Raw genomic sequence first — 21,082 nt, 5'->3', positions numbered from 1 at the left:
CTGGAACATAGGAAGGGCTTAATAAATGTCTGTGATTGTTATTCATCACTTCTCAGGATTCTCCCCTAAAGGGCCAACAAGAGCTGGTAACCACCACAGTCTGGATTTAATGTGCTTTCAGATATGGCTTTCTCCTACCCCAAACTCTTTTTCTGGCCAGAAGTCTCTCATGGTGCTATTCTCTACCCATGCCTTGGACTTGTTCATCTTTCCGCTTGGCGAGCCCTGCCTATACCTGTCAACAGCACACCTTCCTCCATCTCTTCCCCCTTCAAGATCCTCACCCTTGGGACTTCCATGGTGGTCCAGAGGCTAAGACTCTATGCTCCCAATACAGGAGGCTCAAGTACGATTCCTGATCAGGGAACTAGACCCCAAATGCCACAACTAAAAATCCCGCATGCTGCAACTGATATCTGGGGCAGCTAAGTAATCAAATATTAAAAAGAAAGATTCCCACTGTTCATTTGGGCTGCTGGGAGTTGGTGATGGACAGGGAGGCCTGGCGTGCTGTGGTTCATGGGGTCACAAAGAATCGGACATGACTGAGCGGCTGAACTGATACTGATTGTTGTTGTTCAGTCACTAAATTGTCCGATTCTTTGGGACTCCATGGACTACAGCACTTCAGGCTTCCTTGTCCTTCACTATCTCCCGCAGTTTGCTCAAACTCATGTCCATTAAGCTGGTGATGCTATCCAACCATCTCATCCTCTGTTGCCCTCTTCTCCTGCCCTCAATCTTTCCCAGCATCAGGGTCTTTTCCAGTGAGTCAGCTCTTCGCATCAGGTGGCCAAACTATTGGAGCTTCAGCTTCAGCATCAGTCCTTCCAGTGAATATTCAGGGTTGATTTCCTTTAGGGTTGACTGGTTTGATCTCCTTGCTGTCCAAGGGACTCTCGAGAGTCTTCGCTAGCATCAGTTCTTTGGCGCTCAGCCTTCTTTACAGTCCAACTCCATTTAGCACTTATCACACTGGTGATAAGTGCACTGCTCGACTGGGAGCTATGAGGGTGCCCTGCTCAGACCTCCCTTCACAGGCATAAGCTGTGAGCAAAGTAGCTGGTTGACAGGCCCCCACATTCCCTGCCTCACACTCAGGCCTCACACCATTCATGCTGGGACCACCCTCTCCCAGACAGCTCCCAGCCCCTGACTGGGCACAGCCCACGTGGTAGAACTGGAGAATTTTCTCAGATTTCAGGATTCGAGGGGATTGCTTAAGATGTGTCAAACTGAAAGTCACAATCAAGGCTTCATTTGCTTACTGCGAGAGAGGAAGCAAGAGAGTAAACAGGAAAGGGCACTGGCCCCGCTGTGTCCCCCTTTTCCCTGTGGCAGGACATAGGATACCATCGTGGACCCAGTGGGAGCTGGTGGAGGAGACAGGGAAGGACCAGGAGGCCAAAAAGAAAAAGTACTGACTATTGAGTCAAACTGGAGAAAGCTGTCTTCAAGGCCCCCAGGAAGGGATCTCAGCTGAAGTTACCCACCCACCCCCCCCCCCCCCGCCATCCACAAATAGGCCTCTGAACGGGACGTATCAAGGCTAGGAATGCAGATTGACAGGCGAGGCACGGGCTTGAGTCCTTAAGGGTACCTCCCTCTGGAAACTAGCAAACACTGGCCATGAACCAAGTCTGGACTGGGTGAGACCTGCCAGGTAAAGCTTAATGTAATTGCCACAGGCAGACCTGAAAGATCACACATAGGATTTCTTTCACCTTGGAGCCAGACTCCTCTGACGCCCGCCTGATACACACGCCTCTAATAAGCAAGCTTGGTGCTGTGGCTCCCCTTCGGCTTAGCTGAGACTTAGAGACACAGCAGCGCTTCTGCTGCATCTGCCTGCCTTCCCTTTGCTTCACAGCTATCTCAGGTGGCTCAGATGGTAAAGTGTCTGCCTACAATGTGGGAGACCCAGGTTCGATCCCCGGATTGGGAAGATCCTCTGGAGAAGGAAATGGCAACCCACTCCAGTACTCTTGCCTGGAAAATCCCATGGACGGAGGAGCCTGGTAGGCTACAGTCCATGGGGTTGCAAAGAGTCGGACACGACTGAGTGACTTCACTTCAAGGGCTCATCCCACCTGCTCCATCCTCCAATGCCCGTTATCTCCCCAGGTGTTTTCCTAATAAATCTCTTATAAGTCTGAGGTTGTCTTGGCATCTGCTGCTTGGAGTACTTGATACAACACACAAGAGCCTGTGTTATTTTTTGAAAATACTATCGAGACTTCACTGGCGGTCCAGTGGTTAAAACTTCAAGTTCGAAATCCAGGGGGTGCCGGTTCGATTCCTGGTCGGGGACCTAAGATCCTGCATGTCGCACGGGGCAGCCAAAAATAAAAATTGAAAAAAAAATCATACCGCTACTATAGCTAACATACATACATGCATCAGACTCCAAGTTCTTACAGGCTATCTCATATAATCCCTGGGGAATAGGCACACTTGGGATTCACACGCACAAAAGGGAAACTGAGGCACGGCCTGGATTCAGACCCCTATTTGGGAGGCTCCAAATGCCACATTCTTCTCCTGGCTCCCCAGAGCACTCACAGTGGATCTACTGTCCCATCTGATTTTCTCTCCGGGGACCCCCAGCCTCTTCCCTCCCCTACTCACATGCTTATTTTGGATGGTGAATTTCATCTGCCCGGCCTGATGGTAAACCCTGCTGGCCGTGTTGAAGACATATTCGGAGACGGCAAAGTAGATCATGTGGTCGTGTTTCTGGGGCAGCATGATGGGTGGAGCATCGAAGGGGACTGAGGAGTTCCAGTTTCTGCCGAAGAATTCACCCTGCAGACAGAAGGACACATTGGCCACCAGGGTTCCTACCAGAGAAAATGTCAGGCCCGGGAGGCGGCTGGGCTGGCGATTCCTCTCTAGACTGTAGGGCTGGTGTCTTGGTAGATTCATCTGGCCCCACAGTATGAAGGCCCTAGCAGCTACCTGAAATTCACCTGTTGTAGACTGTTTTCTTTGGGTGGGAGCTGTGTCCTGTGTTCTTCCAGGCCCAGGATGCAGGAGAGGGAGCACTGCCCAGGGAAAAGTATGGACTCTGGAGCTTAACTGTTTGGTTTTGGATCCTGGCCTGCCACTTACTTGCTCTGGGATCTTGGGTAAGTCTCCGACTTCTTTGTGCCTCAACTCCCTCACCTGAAAAATGGAGATGATGTGGGACTTCCCTGGTGGTCCAGTGGTGAGGAATCCGCCTTGCAATGCAAGTGATGAGGGTTCGATCCCTGGTTGGAGAACGAACACCCCACATGCCATGGGGGCAACTAAGCCCATTCGCCATAACTACGGAGCCTGCGCTCTGGAGTGCTCATGCTCTGACTAGAGAGCCTGTGTGCTGCAGGGATAGACCCCGCACGCTGCAGCAAAGATCCCATGTCCTGAAACGAAGACCAACACCGCCAAAAACATTAATTAAAAAAATTTAAAAAGTGGGGATGCTAATGGTTTCTACTTCATAGAGGCGGTATGAAATTTACGTGCATTAACATTTGTATGGGCTTCCCTGGTGGCTCAGAGGTTAAAGTGTCTGCCTGGAATGCGGGAGACCTGGGTTCGATCCTTGGGTCAGTAAGATCCCCTGGAGAAGGAAATGGCAACCCACTCCAGTACTCTTGCCTGGAGAATCCCATGGAGGGAGGAGCCTGGTGGGCTACAGTCCATGGGGTCGCAAAGAGTCAGACACGACTGAGCGACTTCTCTTTCACTTTTCACTTTCACTTTCACTAACGTTTGTACAAATACTTAAAATAGCACTTGGCTTATAGTGAGAGGAGCTTCCCGAGGTGGCGCTAGTGGTAAAGAATCTGCCTGCCGAGGCAGGAGACATAGGTTTGCTCCGGAAGATCCTCCGGAGGTGGGCATGGGAACTCATTCCAGTATTCTTGCCTGGAAAATCCCATGGACAGAGGAACCTGGCGGACTACAGTCCATAGCGTTGTGAAGAGTCGGACATGACTGAAGCGACTTAGCATGCACACTCAGAGTAAAAAGCATGTAAAGAAAGTGTGAAGTTGCTCAGTCGTGTCCAACTCTTTGCCCCATGGACTGTAGCCTACCAGGCTCCTCTGTCCGTGGGATTCTCCAGGCAAAACTACTGGAGTGGGTTGCCATTTCCTTCTCCAGGGGATCTTCCCAACCTAGGGATCGAATCCAGGTCTCCCAAATTGCAGGCAGACACTTTACCGTCTGAGCCACCAGGGAAGCCCTGTAAGTGTTAGGTGTTAGTTAAATAAATAAAACTGGAGAAGGGTGACACTCCAGGACCTGTCTCAACAAGGGTTGTGGGAAAGACCAGAATGAAGACAGAGTGTATTCTTTTCCTACTGCTGCTGTAACAAATGACCATAATCTTAGTGGTTTAAAACAGCAGAGACTGTAGTCCTTCACGTTTCTGGAGGTTAGAAGTTAAAACTCAAGATGTTGGCAAGTCTGCCTTCTTGAGGCTTCTGGGGTGTATCTGCTTCCTTTTCTACCCTGTAGAGGCCACCTGCATTCCTTAGCTTCTGGACCCTCCCTTTCATCACTCTGACCTTTAGTTCCAAGCTCTTGTTTCTGTTGTCACATTGCCTCCTGTCCTTTATCACCTACCCCCTTATAAGGGGCTTCCCTGGTGGCTCGGATGGTAAAGCATCTGCCTGCAATGCAGGAGACGCAGGTTCGATCCCTGGGTCGGGAAGATCCCCTGGAGAAGGAAATGGCAACCCACTCCGGCACTCTTGCCTGGAAATCCCCACAGTCAGAGGAGCCTGGGGGCACAAAGAGTCGAACTCGACTGAGTGACTAAGCACAGCACATGATGACAGCAACGTGAAAGTGAAGTGAAGTCACTCAGTCGTGTCCGACTCTGTGACCCGGTGGACTGTAGCTCACCAGGATCCTCCGTCCATGGGATTCTCCAGGCAAGAATACTGGAGTGGGGTGCCATTTCCTTCTCCAGGGGATCTTCCTGACCCACAGATCAAACCCAGGTCTCCTGTATTGCAGGCAGACGCTTTAACCTCTGAGCCACAGCTAGCCTACTAATCCAGGATAATCTTGTCATTTCAAGATCCTTCATTTAATTAAACATTTTACCGTATATTTCAAAATCCCATTTGCCATACACAGTAAAATGTTCAGATTCTGAGGACTGGGACACGGACATCTAAGGGAGACATTTTTCAGTCTACTAAGGGAGTAAGGCAGGGAGTAATAATACTGTACCCATACACATACTACATGCCAGGCACTTGGCTATGCACATTATACACATCTCACGTAATCCCTGTAGTCACTTTATGATATAGGCTATTATTATTCAAATTCCATGGAGGCTCAGAAAAGTTAAGTAATTCTCCCAAGATTCTTCAGCACATAAGTGCTAGGGTCTTCTGGATTCCAGACAGATTTTTTTTTTTTTTTTTCCAGACAGATTTACTATGCTGGTTCAGAGACCTCATCTTGGGTTTTGTTCTGCCATGTGTGCTGTGTATCACATCTTCCCACTGTGGGCACTGGTCAGGGACATGGACTGACAAGCAGATGGTCTGGAGGAGAGGAGAAGCCAACTCTGAGAGGGAGAACTGGATTTCTGCCAGTCCCCGGCTCCAAGGCCCTTTCTCTACAGCCCCTTACCTTGAAGGGTGTATCCAGGCCTTGGAAGGTCACCTGGGGAGCTCCTACTAAACGGTAGTCAATGCCGGCAATCTGGTCAATCATTGAGGTGACTATGAGCAGGAAAGAGACAGTATTATGAACAAGGGAGCCAAACACAGTTGTTCAAGTTGTGCATTGTGCAAATCTATGGAGCTCTTTTCCCATATAGTCTTTGGAGAGTGAAAATGGGGTTGGTGCTGATCAATGGTAACTTCAGTCACAAAGAGAGTGAGTGCTTCATAACCTCATTCATTCAATATTTATTGAGTACTTGCTATATACCAGGCACAATGAATGCAAGAGGCTGATGAAACAGGTTAGTAGGAGAGTCAAAGTCTCTGTTCTTCTGGAGCTGGCAATCCAGAAGGGAAAAAAAGAGAAGTATTTGAGCAAATAGATATAAAGTCACAACTCTTCTAGGTAGCATAAAGTCACAGGATGATGCTAGCCATATAAAGGGGGTGAAACGGGGGATATAGAGTCAGAGGAGGTTTTGCTTGGGCCGAGATCTGAAGGAGGAATAGGTGTCAATTGGTTGGCAGGGCAGGCAGAAGGGGGGACTCGGGGAAGGATGTTCCTGGCAAAGGGAACGACACATGCAAAGATCTTGTAGAAGTATGGGACATGGTGTATTAGTGGAATCACAGGGACCCATGTGGCAGCCAAGTTGCCCAGAGCAAGATGAAGCTGGCAGTCAGGCCTGCCCATGGGATGCTGTATCACCCACTGCGGGGTTGATATTCTGATAGTCAGGGGAGTCTTTGATGGCTTTAAGAAGAAGGGAGGATCTGACCTGATGTATGATTGTACAAGGTCCTTTGGATGCCGGATGGGCAAGGCTCAGGGGTGCATGGGAATCTCAGAGCACCCCTGTTTTGTTCAAGCAGCCAGTACAGAGTCAGCATGTGATTCTCCCATGTATTGGTAATCCTTTGCTCACTGGTGCACCCAGCAGGTTGCTGAGTCCCCACCCTCGATCACCTTATGCCCCCGTCTCCAGACAGCAGACCCTCATATGTCCAACCATGTAGGATGGAGAAATACTCGATGGGGAAAATTCTCCCAGGGTTCTTGGGAGATGATGGTGATGGTTCCAGGGGTACTGTGTGCCACGGCACCTGACAGCACCCAGAGAAGAGAAGAAGGCTGCAAACCTGGCAGAGTGCGGAGATAGGGCTCCAGGCGGGAGGCTGCTGACTCCTTGACCATTTTGCAGATCTGCCGAAGTGGACGAGACAGCCACGTGAGTCCTTCCACATCTCTCTCCCAGACCATGTCCCTGCCCACTTCCTCACTGCCACTTCAGGAACCGTGGGTCATATGCCCGCCCTGTAGGCAGGTGAGTGGAGGGGAGGGAGAATATGGTGAAAATGGAGACAAGACCTCCATCAACCACAACACTTGGTCACTGCCCATTTGTGTTTGCCCAGCTTAAGTTCCTAGACTTTTCTGGAACCCTCATTAAAAGCAGATGGTGGTCAAGTCAGCACTTCCCTGAAGTCTGCTCTTGCCATGGTCTTCAATTCAATGTCTTGGTTGCTAAGTGCCCAGAAGTGCAGTATGCATTTATTAGACAGCAGAGGTTGGTGGGGGGAACTTCCCTGGCGGTCTAGTGGTTAAGACTTCGCCTTCCAATGTATAGGGTGTGGTTGGGGAGCTAGGATCCCACATGCCTCCTGGTCAAAAAGCCAAAGTATAAAACAAAAGGCAATATTGTAACACATTCAATAAAGATTTTAAAAGTGGTCCACATCAAAAAATATTTTAGAAAAGAGAAAAGAGACAGAGGGATCAGAGGGACAAAACAGAAAAGCTTCTAGGTGCAGGAGGCAGCTCTTATATCAGAGGCTCCACCGCCCCATCTTCCTGCTCCTTTGCCATCTCTTCCTACTGGGATTCCTTGCCATCTGGGATTAGCGGATCTGTGAAGGGGCTCCGTGCCTGGTCTGCAGGCAGTACTCAGTAGGGCCACCAGAGGGCGCCCCAAAGCACAGCCAGGAGAACTCCGTTCCTCAGCCAGCCACCCAGTTTCCTCCTCCGTGTCAAGAATGGGAGAGACCAGAAGTTGGAAGCTTGTCACTTCCTAACGTTAGCCATATCTATACTATTTCTATGAATTTTCCCTTCTTACCTGTTAAAGTAATTAATATTTCTTTTATAGTGAAAGTGAAAGTGAAGTTGCTCAGTCGTGTCCGACTCTTTGCGACCCGCTGGACTGTAGCCCAATAAGCTTCTCCATCCATGGGATTCTCCAGGCAAGAATACTGGAGTGGATTGCCATTTCCTTCTCCAAGTGGCCTTTTAAAAACTATATAGTCACTTAGTCATGTTAGACTCGTGACCCCATGGACTGTAGCCCGCCAGGCTCCTCTGTCCATGGAATTCTCCAGGCAAGAATACTGGAGTGGGTTGCCATTTCCTTTTCTGGGGGATCTTCCTGATCTAGGGATCAAACCCCGGTCTCCTGCACTGCAGACAGATTCTTTACTGTCTGAACCACCAGGGAAGCCCCTAAAAACTATAGACGTTTAATAAAAAATACAGAAAACTACCACTGTTTTCAAAGGGAAACTGTTACCCTTGGCATAAACAGGATATACCTGGGGAAAAAAGTGGGAAAAGCCACTCTGCAAGGTGGGCTAGATATAGCTGCCCACAAGATAATGCCCCTTCTTTGTTAAAGGAAAGTGTTCAGCACATATTAGCCCTAAATGGAGACTTCCCCTTTGACATGAAAGAGAAAAGGGACCGCATAGGGAATCCCTTGTTCATTTTATCATTCTGCATAATTTAAATGATTATGGGGGAGCTGTCCCCACTTTGGGAACCACTGTTTGATGCAAACTCCAAGTCAGCCTGTGTCTGGTGCACCTGGCCTGGCTTCTCCTGAAGCAGAGGGTACGGGCAGCGCACCCGGGCAGCCAGCCCTTCCAGGCCTGCATCCATCCACCCCCAGCCCCTCTCTCTGCAGAGCCACCTGGGGCTTTGCACTCACAGCCCCATGGAGGCCGGTCAGTGACTGCATCCTTGAAAACTGTTCTTGTGCTTAGCCTCTCTGACACCTGCCCCGCTTCCCACTGGACACATGGCTCCCGGATTTTTCTGGCCCATGTTTCCTGTGTTGGTAGGGCAGAGACCACCCTTGCCTCTGGCCTCAACATGCTGCACAGGGCTACAGAAGCATACATGTCTATGAAAATAAGCTTGCCCTCCCCCTTTTTTAAGCTTGCCCCCTTTACCTAGCTGCTCTTCTGTACTAGGCACTGGTCAGTGCCTGTAGCTATGATGTTGTATGGTCCTCACAATAGCCCTCCAAGGTAGGTGCTACGATTCTTTCTATTATTTTTTTGGCTGCACCTCACGGCATGCAGAACTTCCCCAATTAGGGAAGGAACCTGCAGCCCCGCCCCCTGCAGTGGAAGTGGGGAATCTTAATCACCGGCCCACCAGGGAAGCCCTATTTCTATTTTATAGATAAAAATCCTAAGGTCCAGAGAAGTTAGGCCAGTTAACCAAGGCATCACAGCCAGCAAAGTGGCAGAGCTGGGATTTAAACCCAAAGTATCTGCTTACAGAGTTCATGCGCTCAACAGTCCTCACTGTTGAAGGAGGTGAAACCCAGTTGGGAAATGACTCTGGAACAGTAATAACGTGAGTCCTCTGAACACACCCAGTGTACCTCTATCTAATCAAATCCTCAGAGCTCCCTTCAAAATAGGGGTTATTGTCTCCATTTAACCAATGAGGAAACTGAGACTCCAGGGGGGTCCCTCAATTTGCCCGAAGATACACAGAGGGGAAATGGAAGAGGTACCTCTTTGCCTCTAAGACCAAGGCTTTTTGTAGAGGTGAGAGATACCAAGGGCTGACCTCACTGCTGTTTTCAATGTGGTGCATTTTATCGGATCAGGATAGGGAACATTATTTGAGAAATATTTTCCTCTATTTGAGATAAGAAAGATATCCTAGGTTTTCTCCCTGAAACTCTTAGATTTATTTTGGCATTTAAATCCTTAGACCAAAAAAAAAAAAAAAAATAAATAAATAAATAAATAAATAAATAAATCCTTAGACCAAAAAATAAAAATAAAAAATAAAAAAATAAATCCTTAGACCACCTGGAGTTGATTTTTGTATATGGTGTGAGGAAAGGATTTAAAGTCACTTCTCCATATCTAACATTATTTATAACAAAGATATCACTCTATCAGTTCCAAATGCCAATTTAGCATGTGTGGTTATACAAATCTGGGAAAGCCTTGACATTTTCCTTTACATCATGAATGAAGAAGCTTTTGCTAAGCAAATTCCAATGACAACATATTTAAGAGCCAAGACTGTGTCTACACACCAAACGTGTACATGCCGATGATCTGCGTGTTAACTACAAATCTGCTCATCCTTTTGTTTACCTTTTGTTCCAAGATGTTTTTGACATTGTTTTCAATTCTTTCATGGAAGAGGTTCAGGATCCAGCTGGAGAAAAGAGGAAATCAGGTCAGAGCCCACTTTATGATTAGCTGAGACTCCTAAGAGAGGGCTAGTGCTGGCACTAGTGGTAAAGAAACTGCCTGCCAAGGCCGGAGACACAGATGTGGGTTGGATTCTTGGGTCGGGAAGATCCCCTGGAGGAGGGCACCGGCAATCCACTCCAGTATTGTTGCCTGGCGAATTCCATGGATAGAGGAGCCTGACCAACTACAAGTCCAGGGAGCCCTAAGGAGCTGGACACAACTGAGTGACTAACACTTTCACTTTCACTTCCCGAGAGAAGGGTTACCCATGGATCTGAGCTTTCCCATGTGCTATTCCAAGAAGGGACCTGGCCAGATGAATTTGATCCGAGGGATGGTGACCATAGTATGCTGCTAAATCAGAAATATAGGTGAGAGTAGGCTAGTTAGGGGTGTGGTATTAACTATACACATCAACATCGCCAATATTCTTTTCCTTCCACAAAATCCACTCATTTCCTATTTCCAGTCCTGGTGGTTCAGTGGGACTAACCCTACTCCTAACCCCTAGGTCTAGAGGTGGGCCCTAGACCCTGGCTCAGCCAGTAAGAGTCCAAAATGATTGATCCAAGGAATGGTCTTGTCACCGCACATTGACCAACAAGAACTTGGTCAAAGTTCTTATTGGCCAATGCTCTACCTGGAGCCCTATGGAAAAGGTTGCTCCTGCTTGCTGAGATGGTGGGCTCTAACTGACAAGGAAACCTGGCTTCCTGAGACCATCTCTGCCACTCTAAGAGTGGAGGACCCTGTCTGAGACTGAGCAGACCTAGACCCAGGAGACAGAGAGATTCCTGGCAATATCAAACACCTAAGCCAATCGCAGCTTTGGCTTCCTCCGTGGACTTTTGGGGCTTCCCTGGTGGTTCAGTGGTAAAGAACCTGCCTGCCAATGCAGGAGATGTGCGTTCAATCCCTGGGTGGGGAAGATCCCCTGGAGGAGGAAATGGCAACCCACTCCAGTATTCTTGCCTGGGAAACCCCATGGCCAAAGGAGCTTGGCGGGCTACGGTCTATGGGGTTGCAAAATCCTCTGACATGACTTAGTGACTGAGCATGCACAGACTTTTTAGGTATATGTGAGCCAGTCAAGTCCATTCTCAATGCTTAAACACCTGAGTTGAATTTCTGTAACTTGCAACTTAAAGGAGGCTGGCGAATTTGTATGTCAAAAATTTTAAAGATTTCTTGGGGAGAAGGAACGGTGGACCGAGAAGAATAAGAATGGATATGAATAATCTTCTTAGAAAACATGAAATACGTGGCTCTTAAGGATGCACAACATTATTCACAATATAGCACTCACTAAAACTGAGACACTGTTACCTTTCAGATTGGCAAAAAGCTTAATCTCTGATGATCTGCCCGTGATGGCGATTGTACTTTCTTACCTTGCTAATGGATGTGAAAACTAGCAAGTCCCTTGGAGGGCAGTTTGTTGGTAAATATTAAAATTAAAAAATGCACATACCAATTTAAGAATAAATCCTAGAGTTTATTTGACCAGGTATAAAATGATGTTATTCCCCAAGGTTATTCTTCTAGCATTATTTATAGTAACAAATGACAGGAAGAAACCCTCACTCCCAAACTAAAAATGTATTTATAGAGGACTAACTATATATGTTTTGAAAAGTTAAAGTGTTAGTTGCTCAGTCGTGTCTGACTCTTTGCAACCTCATGGGCTGTAGCCTACTAGGCTCCTCTGTCCATGGAATTCTCCAGGCAAGAAGCTCCCCTGCCAACTCCATTCTGCTCTTCTCTGTGTCCTGGAGGGCTGATGTCTAGAGATTCATCTCCCAAACTCTCTTGCTCTCTGGCTGCTGGTTGTTTTGGCTAATCGGAGGCACAGGCAGGAAGGAGAGAGGAGATGGGGTGCTTATACCAGGCGCCTCCCTGTTGGACACTACAGTCCGGTCCCCTGTCCCCTCCTCTGAGATTTCAGTTCTTTCCGGCTCTGGTAACTCCCTTGCCCCCTTGCCTCCCTTGCTGAACACTCCTTCATCCTGCCCACACTCGAGTTAATATTCCCCTCTTGTTTGCCACTGACTCTTGTCAGTTAAGCCTTTCGAGTTGCCCTCTGTGTCCTGTTGGGATCAGTGATGAAGTGCCAACCCAAACACAGTGAGAGGCTGTCACCCCACAGACCACCACCGTTCATTCCATATTCACTGAGCGGACCCTCCAGGGAAATCACTTTGAAATGCGGGCTTACCTTGAAAGACAGTCTTGCCCAGGCATTGGCAAACTGTTTCTTAAAGGGCCAGATTGTCAATACTTTTGGCACTGCATGCCAAATGGTCTCTGCCAACTACTCAACACTGCTGTTGTCAGACTAAAGCAGTCCTGGACGAATGGGCATGGCTGTGTTCCAGTGAAACTTTGCTTACTGGTGGCTGTGACTTCCCTAGTAGTCTAGGGGCTAAGACCCCATGTTCCCAATGCAGGGGGCCCAGGTTCAATCCCTGGTCAGGGAACTAGATCCCATGAATCGCAACTAAGAAGTTGCTTGCCACAACTAAAGATCCCACGTGCAACAAAGATCAGTGATCCCACATGCAGAACTAAGACCTGGTGCAGCTAAATATACAAATGAATATTTAAAAATAGATAAATTTAAGCAATGGTTGGCAGGTGGATTTGGCCCCTAGGCCTTACTTAGTTCATTGACCTCTGATCTTGATGGATCCTCAGTATTGCTCTTATGTCCCATCGGAGGCATCCCTTGGGTGAGCTGGATGCTGAGGCAGCTCTGACAATCTCCAGCAGGTGTGTTTGGGGGTCACTTACCTTATGTGTCCAGAAATTTCAATGCTGACATGGCCGATGAAGTTGTGGCAGTGGGTCACGGAGACAGTGGGTCGCCCAGACTGGTCCTTGTCCAAGTTCAGAGAAACCAAGACGGACATGCCATCCACACTCAGATCAAATGTGCCATGTAAGGTGCTGGGTGGGAGAAATGAGAAGCAAAGGGTATAGAGTCAGTCACCTCCCAGAAGATGAGCCAAGCTTATGCAGAACCAGGTTTGTCTCTCAATCCCCACCAACTAGTTGTGGGTCCTGAGTCTCAATTTTTAAACTTCCCAGGTGGGGTAGTAGTAAAGAATCTGCTTGTCAATGCAGGAGACATAAGAGTCTCGGGTTCCATCTCTGGGTCAGGAAGATCCTCTGGAGAAAGAAATGGCAACCCATTCCAATATTCTTGCCTGGAGAATCCCCATGGACAGAGGAGCCTGGTGGGCTGCAGTCCATAGGGTTGCAGAGTTCGGACACGAGCGGTTTAGCATGCACACATAGCTGGTGTCGAGTATTTGCTGTGTGCCGGGCACACTGCTAAATGCCTTATAACTGTTATTTTATATAAGCTGCAACTGCACCTATGAGATGGATTATTATTGACCCCATTTTACAGATAATGAAACTAAGGCTTAGGGATGATCAGATCTGTGTCATTTATTGACTGGAGTGGTTTCAGCCCAGAAAGGGAATTCCACTGGGGGAGGACATTTTGTTTTGTGTTATGCAGTCTCTAAGTCGTGTCCACCTCTTTTGCAACCGCATGGAGCCCAGCAAGGCTCTTCTGTCCCTGGGGCAAGAATACTGGAGTGGGTTGCCGTTTGTTTCTCCAGGGGATCTTCCCAACCCAGGGATCAAACCTATGTCTCCTACTTGGCAAGTGGATTCTTTCCCACTGAGCCACCAGGGAAGCCCAGGAGAGGATATGACCTTGCCCAAAGTTGAGACACAGTCTAACGCCAGTACTACTCACATGAAAGACTTTTTCACCTTCCAGTTCCCACTGACAGATACATGGTTATTGGACAAGGAGGCTTTGATACCCTGTCTTGGGTGTAGACTCAGCTGGGAGTTCCGGAGTAAGAAGTGATGGATCCTCATTCTAGGGAAGGAAGACAGATCATGAGACTCAGAAAAACCAGGGGCACTTCAGTCCTCTAAATGAATCTTGAGAGTCCCCTTCAGCCTCTCACACTCTTTTCAAGTTTACCAACTTAAACCAAAAAGGACAAATCATTTCATTCACATCCTTCATGGTCTGCTCAGGTTTTACCTCCTCCAGGAAGCCTTTCTTCCCCAAGCTTCCAAGACCAAAGACCTTCCTCTTGCCTCTGACACCCACCCTCACGAGCTGCCCTTGTCTATCTTACTGGATTCTCACCACCTTGAGGACCTTGTGGATGGTCTGCCCCTGCCCCCGTGCCGTCTGCCTGCCTTTCTGTAGAAAAACTTTAGTCAAAGAATACATTTAATTGGAGAAGTGAGAAAACACAGAAACAAAGGAAAATAGTCAAACCAGAACAAACAAGAATACTTTAGTCATTAAAGAAAAAACCTTTAGTTCCTGCTCAAGGGCTTTAGATAATATTCTGAGCCATGTCCTTTGAGCCGTTTTGTATATAGTGAAACCCCCACTATGTGGAAGAAGTTAACCACATGATGGCCAGAAGGTAGCTATGACGTAATTCCAAGAATCAGCCTCCAAGAAATGGGAACAAACCAACTCTGTAACTATAGACTAATTTTACTTAAAAAGAGTCAAGATGATGCTGATCAGACCACTGAATGGCCAATTCCAGGATGACTGGCGGAGCTGACTGTGCCGCTTCTGCATGCAGCCCGGTCCCTCCACCTACACACCCCTGAAACTCTTGCCCACTGATTGGCAGTGGGGAGTTGGCCTTTGGAACTGACTCCACCCTCTCCTTTGTTTGCGGCCTCTGAAATAGCACAAACTTTCCTTTCCACCAAACTTTCCCCTTTCAAATGGCAAGCATCTGGATCTCACTTGTGTAACACTGCGAGCTGGCTTTGCATCGTGTATCCTTCAGCTTCCCTTTTGTATTCCCACCCTAACCCACTTGGAATACAAATAAGAGCTCACTATTTAGATCCTGGGACCTGTGGGGCATACATATGAGAAATATGCTGTAGACACACTTTTCTTTTCCTATAGAGTTAAAAAAAAAAACAAAAAACATTGTTCACTTTCCCTTACAGCCTCAATCAACTGCAGGTGAGTAGCAGTGACCCCTCTAAACAGGGCAGGTGCCTTCCAGGTAAACATTGCTCTGGTCATTTGTTGTTTTTTTTTGTTCACAGATCCATTGCTTCTTCGTCCCTTCTTCTAAACATATGTTAGCTGGGAATGATGTGTGCAAACTACATTTCCCAGAATTCTTTGCACCTGGTGTCTGGTTAGGACTGGCCAATGGGATGCTTTGGGAAGAGATGAGTGGATAGGCAAAGAGGAGAAGCCAGGATATTTTTTCTCCTCTCTGCCTCAGATTGTGTCTTGGTAGTGTTGGTTATATTTCCACATTGGGGCAGCTCCTGCAGACAGCCCGTTCCTTCATGATCTTAGCTCCTTTCTAGAGACCCTGGATCTTGTACTCTGTTGATTTTGTCTTTTGTCTTGTCTTTTTCTCTCTAGCTTTTAGGGATGTTAGTAGCTTTTCATTGCTGCTAATTTTAGGTTGTGTCATCATTCTCAAAGTGGCTTTTCAACTCTTCCAACACCTTTGTAGCAAATTCCTTATATGCAGTTCCCTCCACTGAAGTTCCTGGCGTGGGTTTTCTACTTTCCCAGCTAGTGCCTGATGGATACATTCACCCTGCCTGGGACACTCATCTTCATTACTCACTGTGGTCATTTAAGTTGGTGGTTTTTGTCAGATCAACACTTATTTGTCCACTCAACAAAAATTCATTGAGATTCTCCTGCTCTGTCAGACCTGGCTCCAGGCACAAAAGCCATAGAGATTCAAAACTCAGTCCTTGCCCTTGGAGAGCTTACAGTTGGTGGTAAATCCGGATGTTAACAGACCACAGTAACTCACTGTGAACATCAACTGCAAGGGGGTGCTCTAGGGCTGCGGTAAGGAGCATCACTCTGTAAGTGGCATGTCCTGGATATTTTCTGTCTGTGCATAAATTTAAAATGACTTCTTTTTGCCGACTGTCTCAGGGAAATTGTCTTGAGAGACTTGAGAAGGATTCCAAGAAGCAGCCTTTTCTGTCAGTGGTGGACAAACGATCCCCAAGAACCTATTCTGGACACTGAGGAAGCTGGGGAAGGAGAATTCATATAATCAAAGAATGAATGAAAAAAGAGTAAGGGGTGAGGACTCTAGGGCTGAATATGAGAAAGCTGGAGGGAGTGTAAGATTAGTTACATCTCACAGGGAGGGAGAAGGGGAACCAGGGCTGTTAACCAGAGACCAGGAGGCTCCTGCTTCATTTCTTACTGGGGATATGTGTGGATGCTATCTTCAAGGGGTAGTGTGCAAATAAAATGTGGACAGGGTCCAGAAAGGCTTAAAGTCCTTGATTGCAACCCCTAACAGGCTCTGAGGGGTTGATGGTACATCTCAAACAAGTCCTTGATCTGGAGAGTAGCCAGGGTTCCCTGTGTATTAGTCCCTCAGTCGTGTCCAACTCTTTGTGATCCCAGGGACTGTAGCCTCTCCCCACGGAATTCTCCAGGCAAGAATACTGGAGTGGGTTGCCATTCCCTTCTCCAGGGGATATTTCTGACCCAGGGATCAAACCCAGGTCTATCGCATTGCAGGCAGATTCTTTACCATCTGAGCCACCAGGGAAGCACCCAGGGTTCCCTGGCAGAGGAAGAATCCAGAGCTGATCTTTGTAGGGCTGACATAGGAACTGATGAATGGTTTCTAATTCAGATGATTCAAAAAACACATAGCACCTTCCAAAAGTCCCACAAGAGCTGGCCACAATCCCTTTACCTTTAGTCCAAGTGATGGCTCAATGTTTATCCCCCTTCCCCATGACCCTAGGTCCCCATTCTTCCCTTTCTGCTGCCCCCGTGGAGGAGAACAGAGACCTCACCCACTAAACACATAGTTCACACTTCCAAGCCAACCAATTCCGTAGCTTCCTGACAAATCAGGCAACTTGATGGTGGACAGGTCATTCTTCAGGGTGGCTACTCCATATTGATGGGCTGGAGGGACATAGAGTTAACACATTCAGTGGGAGGTAGCTAAGTATAACAGTTGAATGGCTGGGCTTTGGAGTCATGTGGACTGGGATGAAATGCAGGATTTACCACATACTATTGTAATCCCAAGCAATTTCCTTATACTCCCTGAGCCTCAGTTCCCCCATCTGTAAAATGGTAACAACAACAACGATGATGATGATACTAACCTGAGTCTGAGAATTAAATTAGATCATGAATGCAAAGTGCCAGGTTAGTGGCAATCATTGTTATTTATTCATCCAGATCAAGGTCGTGGAAGCAGTAGTGGGATACAGTGGGGCTTTTGAGGAATACCTAACTGCAGTTTGGTCAAACCTTAGAGTTTTTGACTATTGCCTGGGTCATGTGAACAATGCAGATGTCCGTATCCAACTTCATCCAGTCTCAGGTGGGTCTCTGGGATCTGTATTTTAATATGTATCCCAGCAACTCTAATATGGGTGGTCCATGGACCACCCTGGGAAGAAATACTGATCTAGTCCTATCCTTGGCTTCTGTCATTCAAGATGAGGAATCTGAAGCCCCAAGGTTTCTAAGGCTGATATCCAAGGTTTCTAAGCCAGGCAGTGGCAGAACCCCAGCCTGTGACTCCTCAACCTGATGACCACACCACTTTGGTGGGCAGAAACGAGCCCCAGAGGAATCACACCCCCTCTTACCATATTCCAGGCCTTTTCCGGTGATTCTGACCATGAACCCGGGATTAGGTGTTCCTTCTCCAAACCTGGTGAACTCTGCCAGCAACAGTAGGGCGACTACCATATAGTATGGTCTGGCCATCATCCTGTCCTCAGCTCCTTCCTGGGCAGGGATGGGTCACAGTCTCTTTGTAGGAGCCTCCCTTAGTGAAGGTGATAGCAGAATCTTAGGTGCTTATAAAGCCAGCGGCCGGATGAGGAACTGAGCCAGCTAGGAGGGGCTGAGAAAGTTCAAGGCTTTGGGGCAGCCCAAGTTTCAGCAGCTTGAGATGCGGGGCAAAGGTTGCTTATGAAACTTTTTGAGGTTTCTTTCTGGCTTGAGAGCAGAAGTAGTAGAACAAACTCAAGCCGCTTCCTCTTCCAATAGCTGCTGCCCAGGGCTGCCAGTGGAGCCAGCCTCCCCACACCTCTCTCCCTAGCTGAACACCCTCCATTCATTCCCTGTTATCTACAGACTGAAATCTAAACACCCAGCCTGGCAGCGAAGGCCCCCACTACTTGGCTGCGATCCGTTTTTCCAACTGGTCCTTCTACCAGCCCAGCTTGCTAAGACCACACTCTGGCTCTGCTGGAATCCACTGTTCTCCACTTGCATCGTATAATACCATCTCAAGTCAGGTCATGAAAACAACGAATGGCTTCCACAAATCTAGACCCCAGACACTTTTGGATTTTTCTTGCCCATGTTGTTTTTATTATTTTTAAAGACTATTTTTTATGTGAATTTGTTACAATATTGTTTCTGTTTTATGGTTTGGTTTCTTGGCTGCGAGGCACGTGGGATCTTAGCTCTGACCAGGGATCGAACCTGCACCCTCTGCACTGGAAGTGAAAGGCGGTCATCCGTGTCCGACTCTTTGCGGCCCATGGACTATACAGTCCATGGAATTCTCCATGCCAGAACACTGGAGTGGGTAGTCTTTCCCTTCTCCAGGGGATCCTCCCAACCCAGGGATCGAACCAGGGTCTCCCGCATTGCAAACGGATTCTTTACCAGCTGAGCCGCAAGGGAAGGCAATGTCTTAACCACTGGACCACCAGGGAAGTTGCACCTATGTTGTTTTCAAAACAACCTTCTTAAGGTATAATTCATATGCAATAAAACACACACATTTGAAGCGGACATTTCAGTGAGCTTTGACACACGTGTATATCCATGTGATCATGTCGTAATCTAGTTAAAAAATTCCCATCACTCCAAGAAGTTCTCTTGGCTCTTCTCAATCTTGTCCCACCTTCTCTGATTCCAGAGAACCACTGATCTGTTTCCTGTTGCCACTGATTCCTTCTGCCTCTTCTAAAGCTTCATAGAAATCGATTCATACAATATGTGTTCCTTTTTGACTGACTTCTTCCATATAGCATTATGTTTTTGAGATTAAGCCATATTATTTTGTGTATCAATAATTCATTCCTTTTTCTTTATTGTGGAGGAGTCCTCTGCATAGCAGCTAGAATAATCCTTTTATTGTATTTTTAATTTCTTGTAAATAAGAAATACATTCGCATGGTTCAAACATCAATCAATATAAAAAGATGTACAGGGGAAAATCTTACTCTCATGCCTCTTTTGTGTCTTTCCAGTTCCTGTCTCCTCCCCATCAAATCAACAGATGTTTCTATGGTGATAAGTGCTAGGAAATATGGAGGATGCTTTGACATCTTACCCTCTAGGGCCCAGGGGAGCACAGAAAGGAAATGAGAGATTATGTGCTCAAGCTTGATTTTAAAGTACGCGTAGGAGTTTGGTAAACAGGCACAGAGAGGGAAGTTACCCCAGGCAGGGGGCACAGCACAAGCCAAAGCATTGAAGCCTGAAAAACCACTGCACATTCTGGAAGGCACAAAGAATTTTTGGAGAGTAAAGCGTGGGGGTGGGGATGGAGGAGAGTGCCAGACGAGGAGACATGAGCATTGGTGGGGAATATCCTCTTAAAGGGCCATGTTATCCAGTCCTTGTATGAACATGGAATAGTTTTATTTTCCAGTAATTGATAATCCCTATGCTGTGTTAACAGCTTCCCAGATGGCGCAAGTGGTAAAAAAAAAAAAAAAAAAAAAAAAAAACAAACCACTTGCCAATGCAGGAGACATTAGAGTTGCCGGTTCAATCCCTGGGTCAGAAAGATCCCCTGGAGGAGGGTATGGCAACCCATTCCAGTATTCTTGCCTGTAGAATCCCATGGATAGAGAAGCCTGGCAGACTACCATCCATAGGGTCAAAAAGAGTCAGACATGATGGAAGCAACTTAGCATGTACAAATGCATGCTTTGTTAAATTCTCTATTTTCCCTGGAGAGGCAGCTGACTTCATGACATCTCAGTCCTGATTCTATCACTTTTAAATCATGTTTGGTTTAATAAGGCTTGGTCTGGGACTTTGCTGGCAGTCCAGTGGTTGAGACTTACCTTCCAGTGCAGGGAGTGTGGGTTCGATCCCTGGAGGGGGATCTAAGATCCCACACGCCTCACAGCCAAAACTGTGAGGCATAAAACAGAAGCAAAACATAAAACAGAAGCAATACTGTAACAAATTCATTAAGACTTTAAAAATGGTCCACATCAAAAAAATCTTAAAAAAAAAAAGAGATGTGGTCCTGTCCTTGTAAAATCTCAATCTCATCGTCCACTTAATGTTTTCCCTCTACTTCTGTGCAGGCTTCCGTGGCTCTCATGGCTTGGAGCAAGCAAGTATGTATATGTGTGTGTATACATGTTTGTACACAAGTGTGTGCCTGCATATATGTCTAAGTGAGGGGTGGTCTTCTCTTTCACATACCCCTCCCTCTTCTCTGCTCTGTTTCTGTAAGGAAGAGGGAGGGGAGGCTAACTGGAGGCGTTGGGGCTCCTCTTTGCTTCTCTCAGTGGTGATGAAGGTGACCCTTCCTGAGGGTCACCACCACTGACCAAGCTCAATATCTGTCAGCTCCAGTGGAGGAACAGAGGCTCCGTAAGCTCAATCCATGTGGAACTCAATTCCAAAGAGCTGTCTAGGTAAGAACCAGTCTGTGAGAGACTCATTCTCTACCTGCAGCCCCCAAATTCATGCCTTCAACCTTATGCTTGTGGCCAGTGTTGCAAGAATTTTGCATCCCTTTGGAAGACGGGATCATCTCAGAGAGGTGGTCCATGCCTCTTCTTTGTCTGCCCAGAGCATCTTTGCCTCCCTCACCAATGTTCTAGGT

The 21,082-nt window shown here is 47.3% G+C and overlaps 1 protein-coding gene across 3 annotated transcripts in view; it reads right to left on the bottom strand.

The window, feature by feature from the left end:
• Positions 1 to 18,383, bottom strand: part of LOC514978 (lipopolysaccharide-binding protein) — a 28,374-nt gene extending 9,991 nt beyond the window's left edge. The window contains exons 1-8 of one of the 3 annotated variants that reach the window (XM_059893045.1): positions 17,859 to 18,383; positions 17,046 to 17,160; positions 13,945 to 14,073; positions 12,966 to 13,121; positions 10,074 to 10,137; positions 6,816 to 6,879; positions 5,641 to 5,732; positions 2,629 to 2,805 (exon numbers count right to left, since the gene is read on the bottom strand). In XM_059893045.1, coding sequence (XP_059749028.1) covers positions 2,629 to 2,805; positions 5,641 to 5,732; positions 6,816 to 6,879; positions 10,074 to 10,137; positions 12,966 to 13,121; positions 13,945 to 14,073; positions 17,046 to 17,160; positions 17,859 to 17,982 — 921 coding nt within the window. In that variant the 5' untranslated portion in view covers positions 17,983 to 18,383. The remainder of the gene's footprint in view (positions 1 to 2,628; positions 2,806 to 5,640; positions 5,733 to 6,815; positions 6,880 to 10,073; positions 10,138 to 12,965; positions 13,122 to 13,944; positions 14,074 to 17,045; positions 17,161 to 17,858) is intronic. The other 2 variants (XM_002692316.7, XM_059893046.1) reach the window with 2 other exon arrangements.
• Between the last annotated feature and the right edge of the window lie 2,699 nt (positions 18,384 to 21,082).

This window comes from Bos taurus, chromosome 13 (genome assembly GCF_002263795.3).
Source record: "Bos taurus isolate L1 Dominette 01449 registration number 42190680 breed Hereford chromosome 13, ARS-UCD2.0, whole genome shotgun sequence".
Classification (NCBI taxonomy): domain Eukaryota; kingdom Metazoa; phylum Chordata; class Mammalia; order Artiodactyla; family Bovidae; genus Bos; species Bos taurus.
The sequence above is the reverse complement of the archived record's forward strand: the minus strand, read 5'-3'. Positions and strand labels throughout refer to the sequence as shown.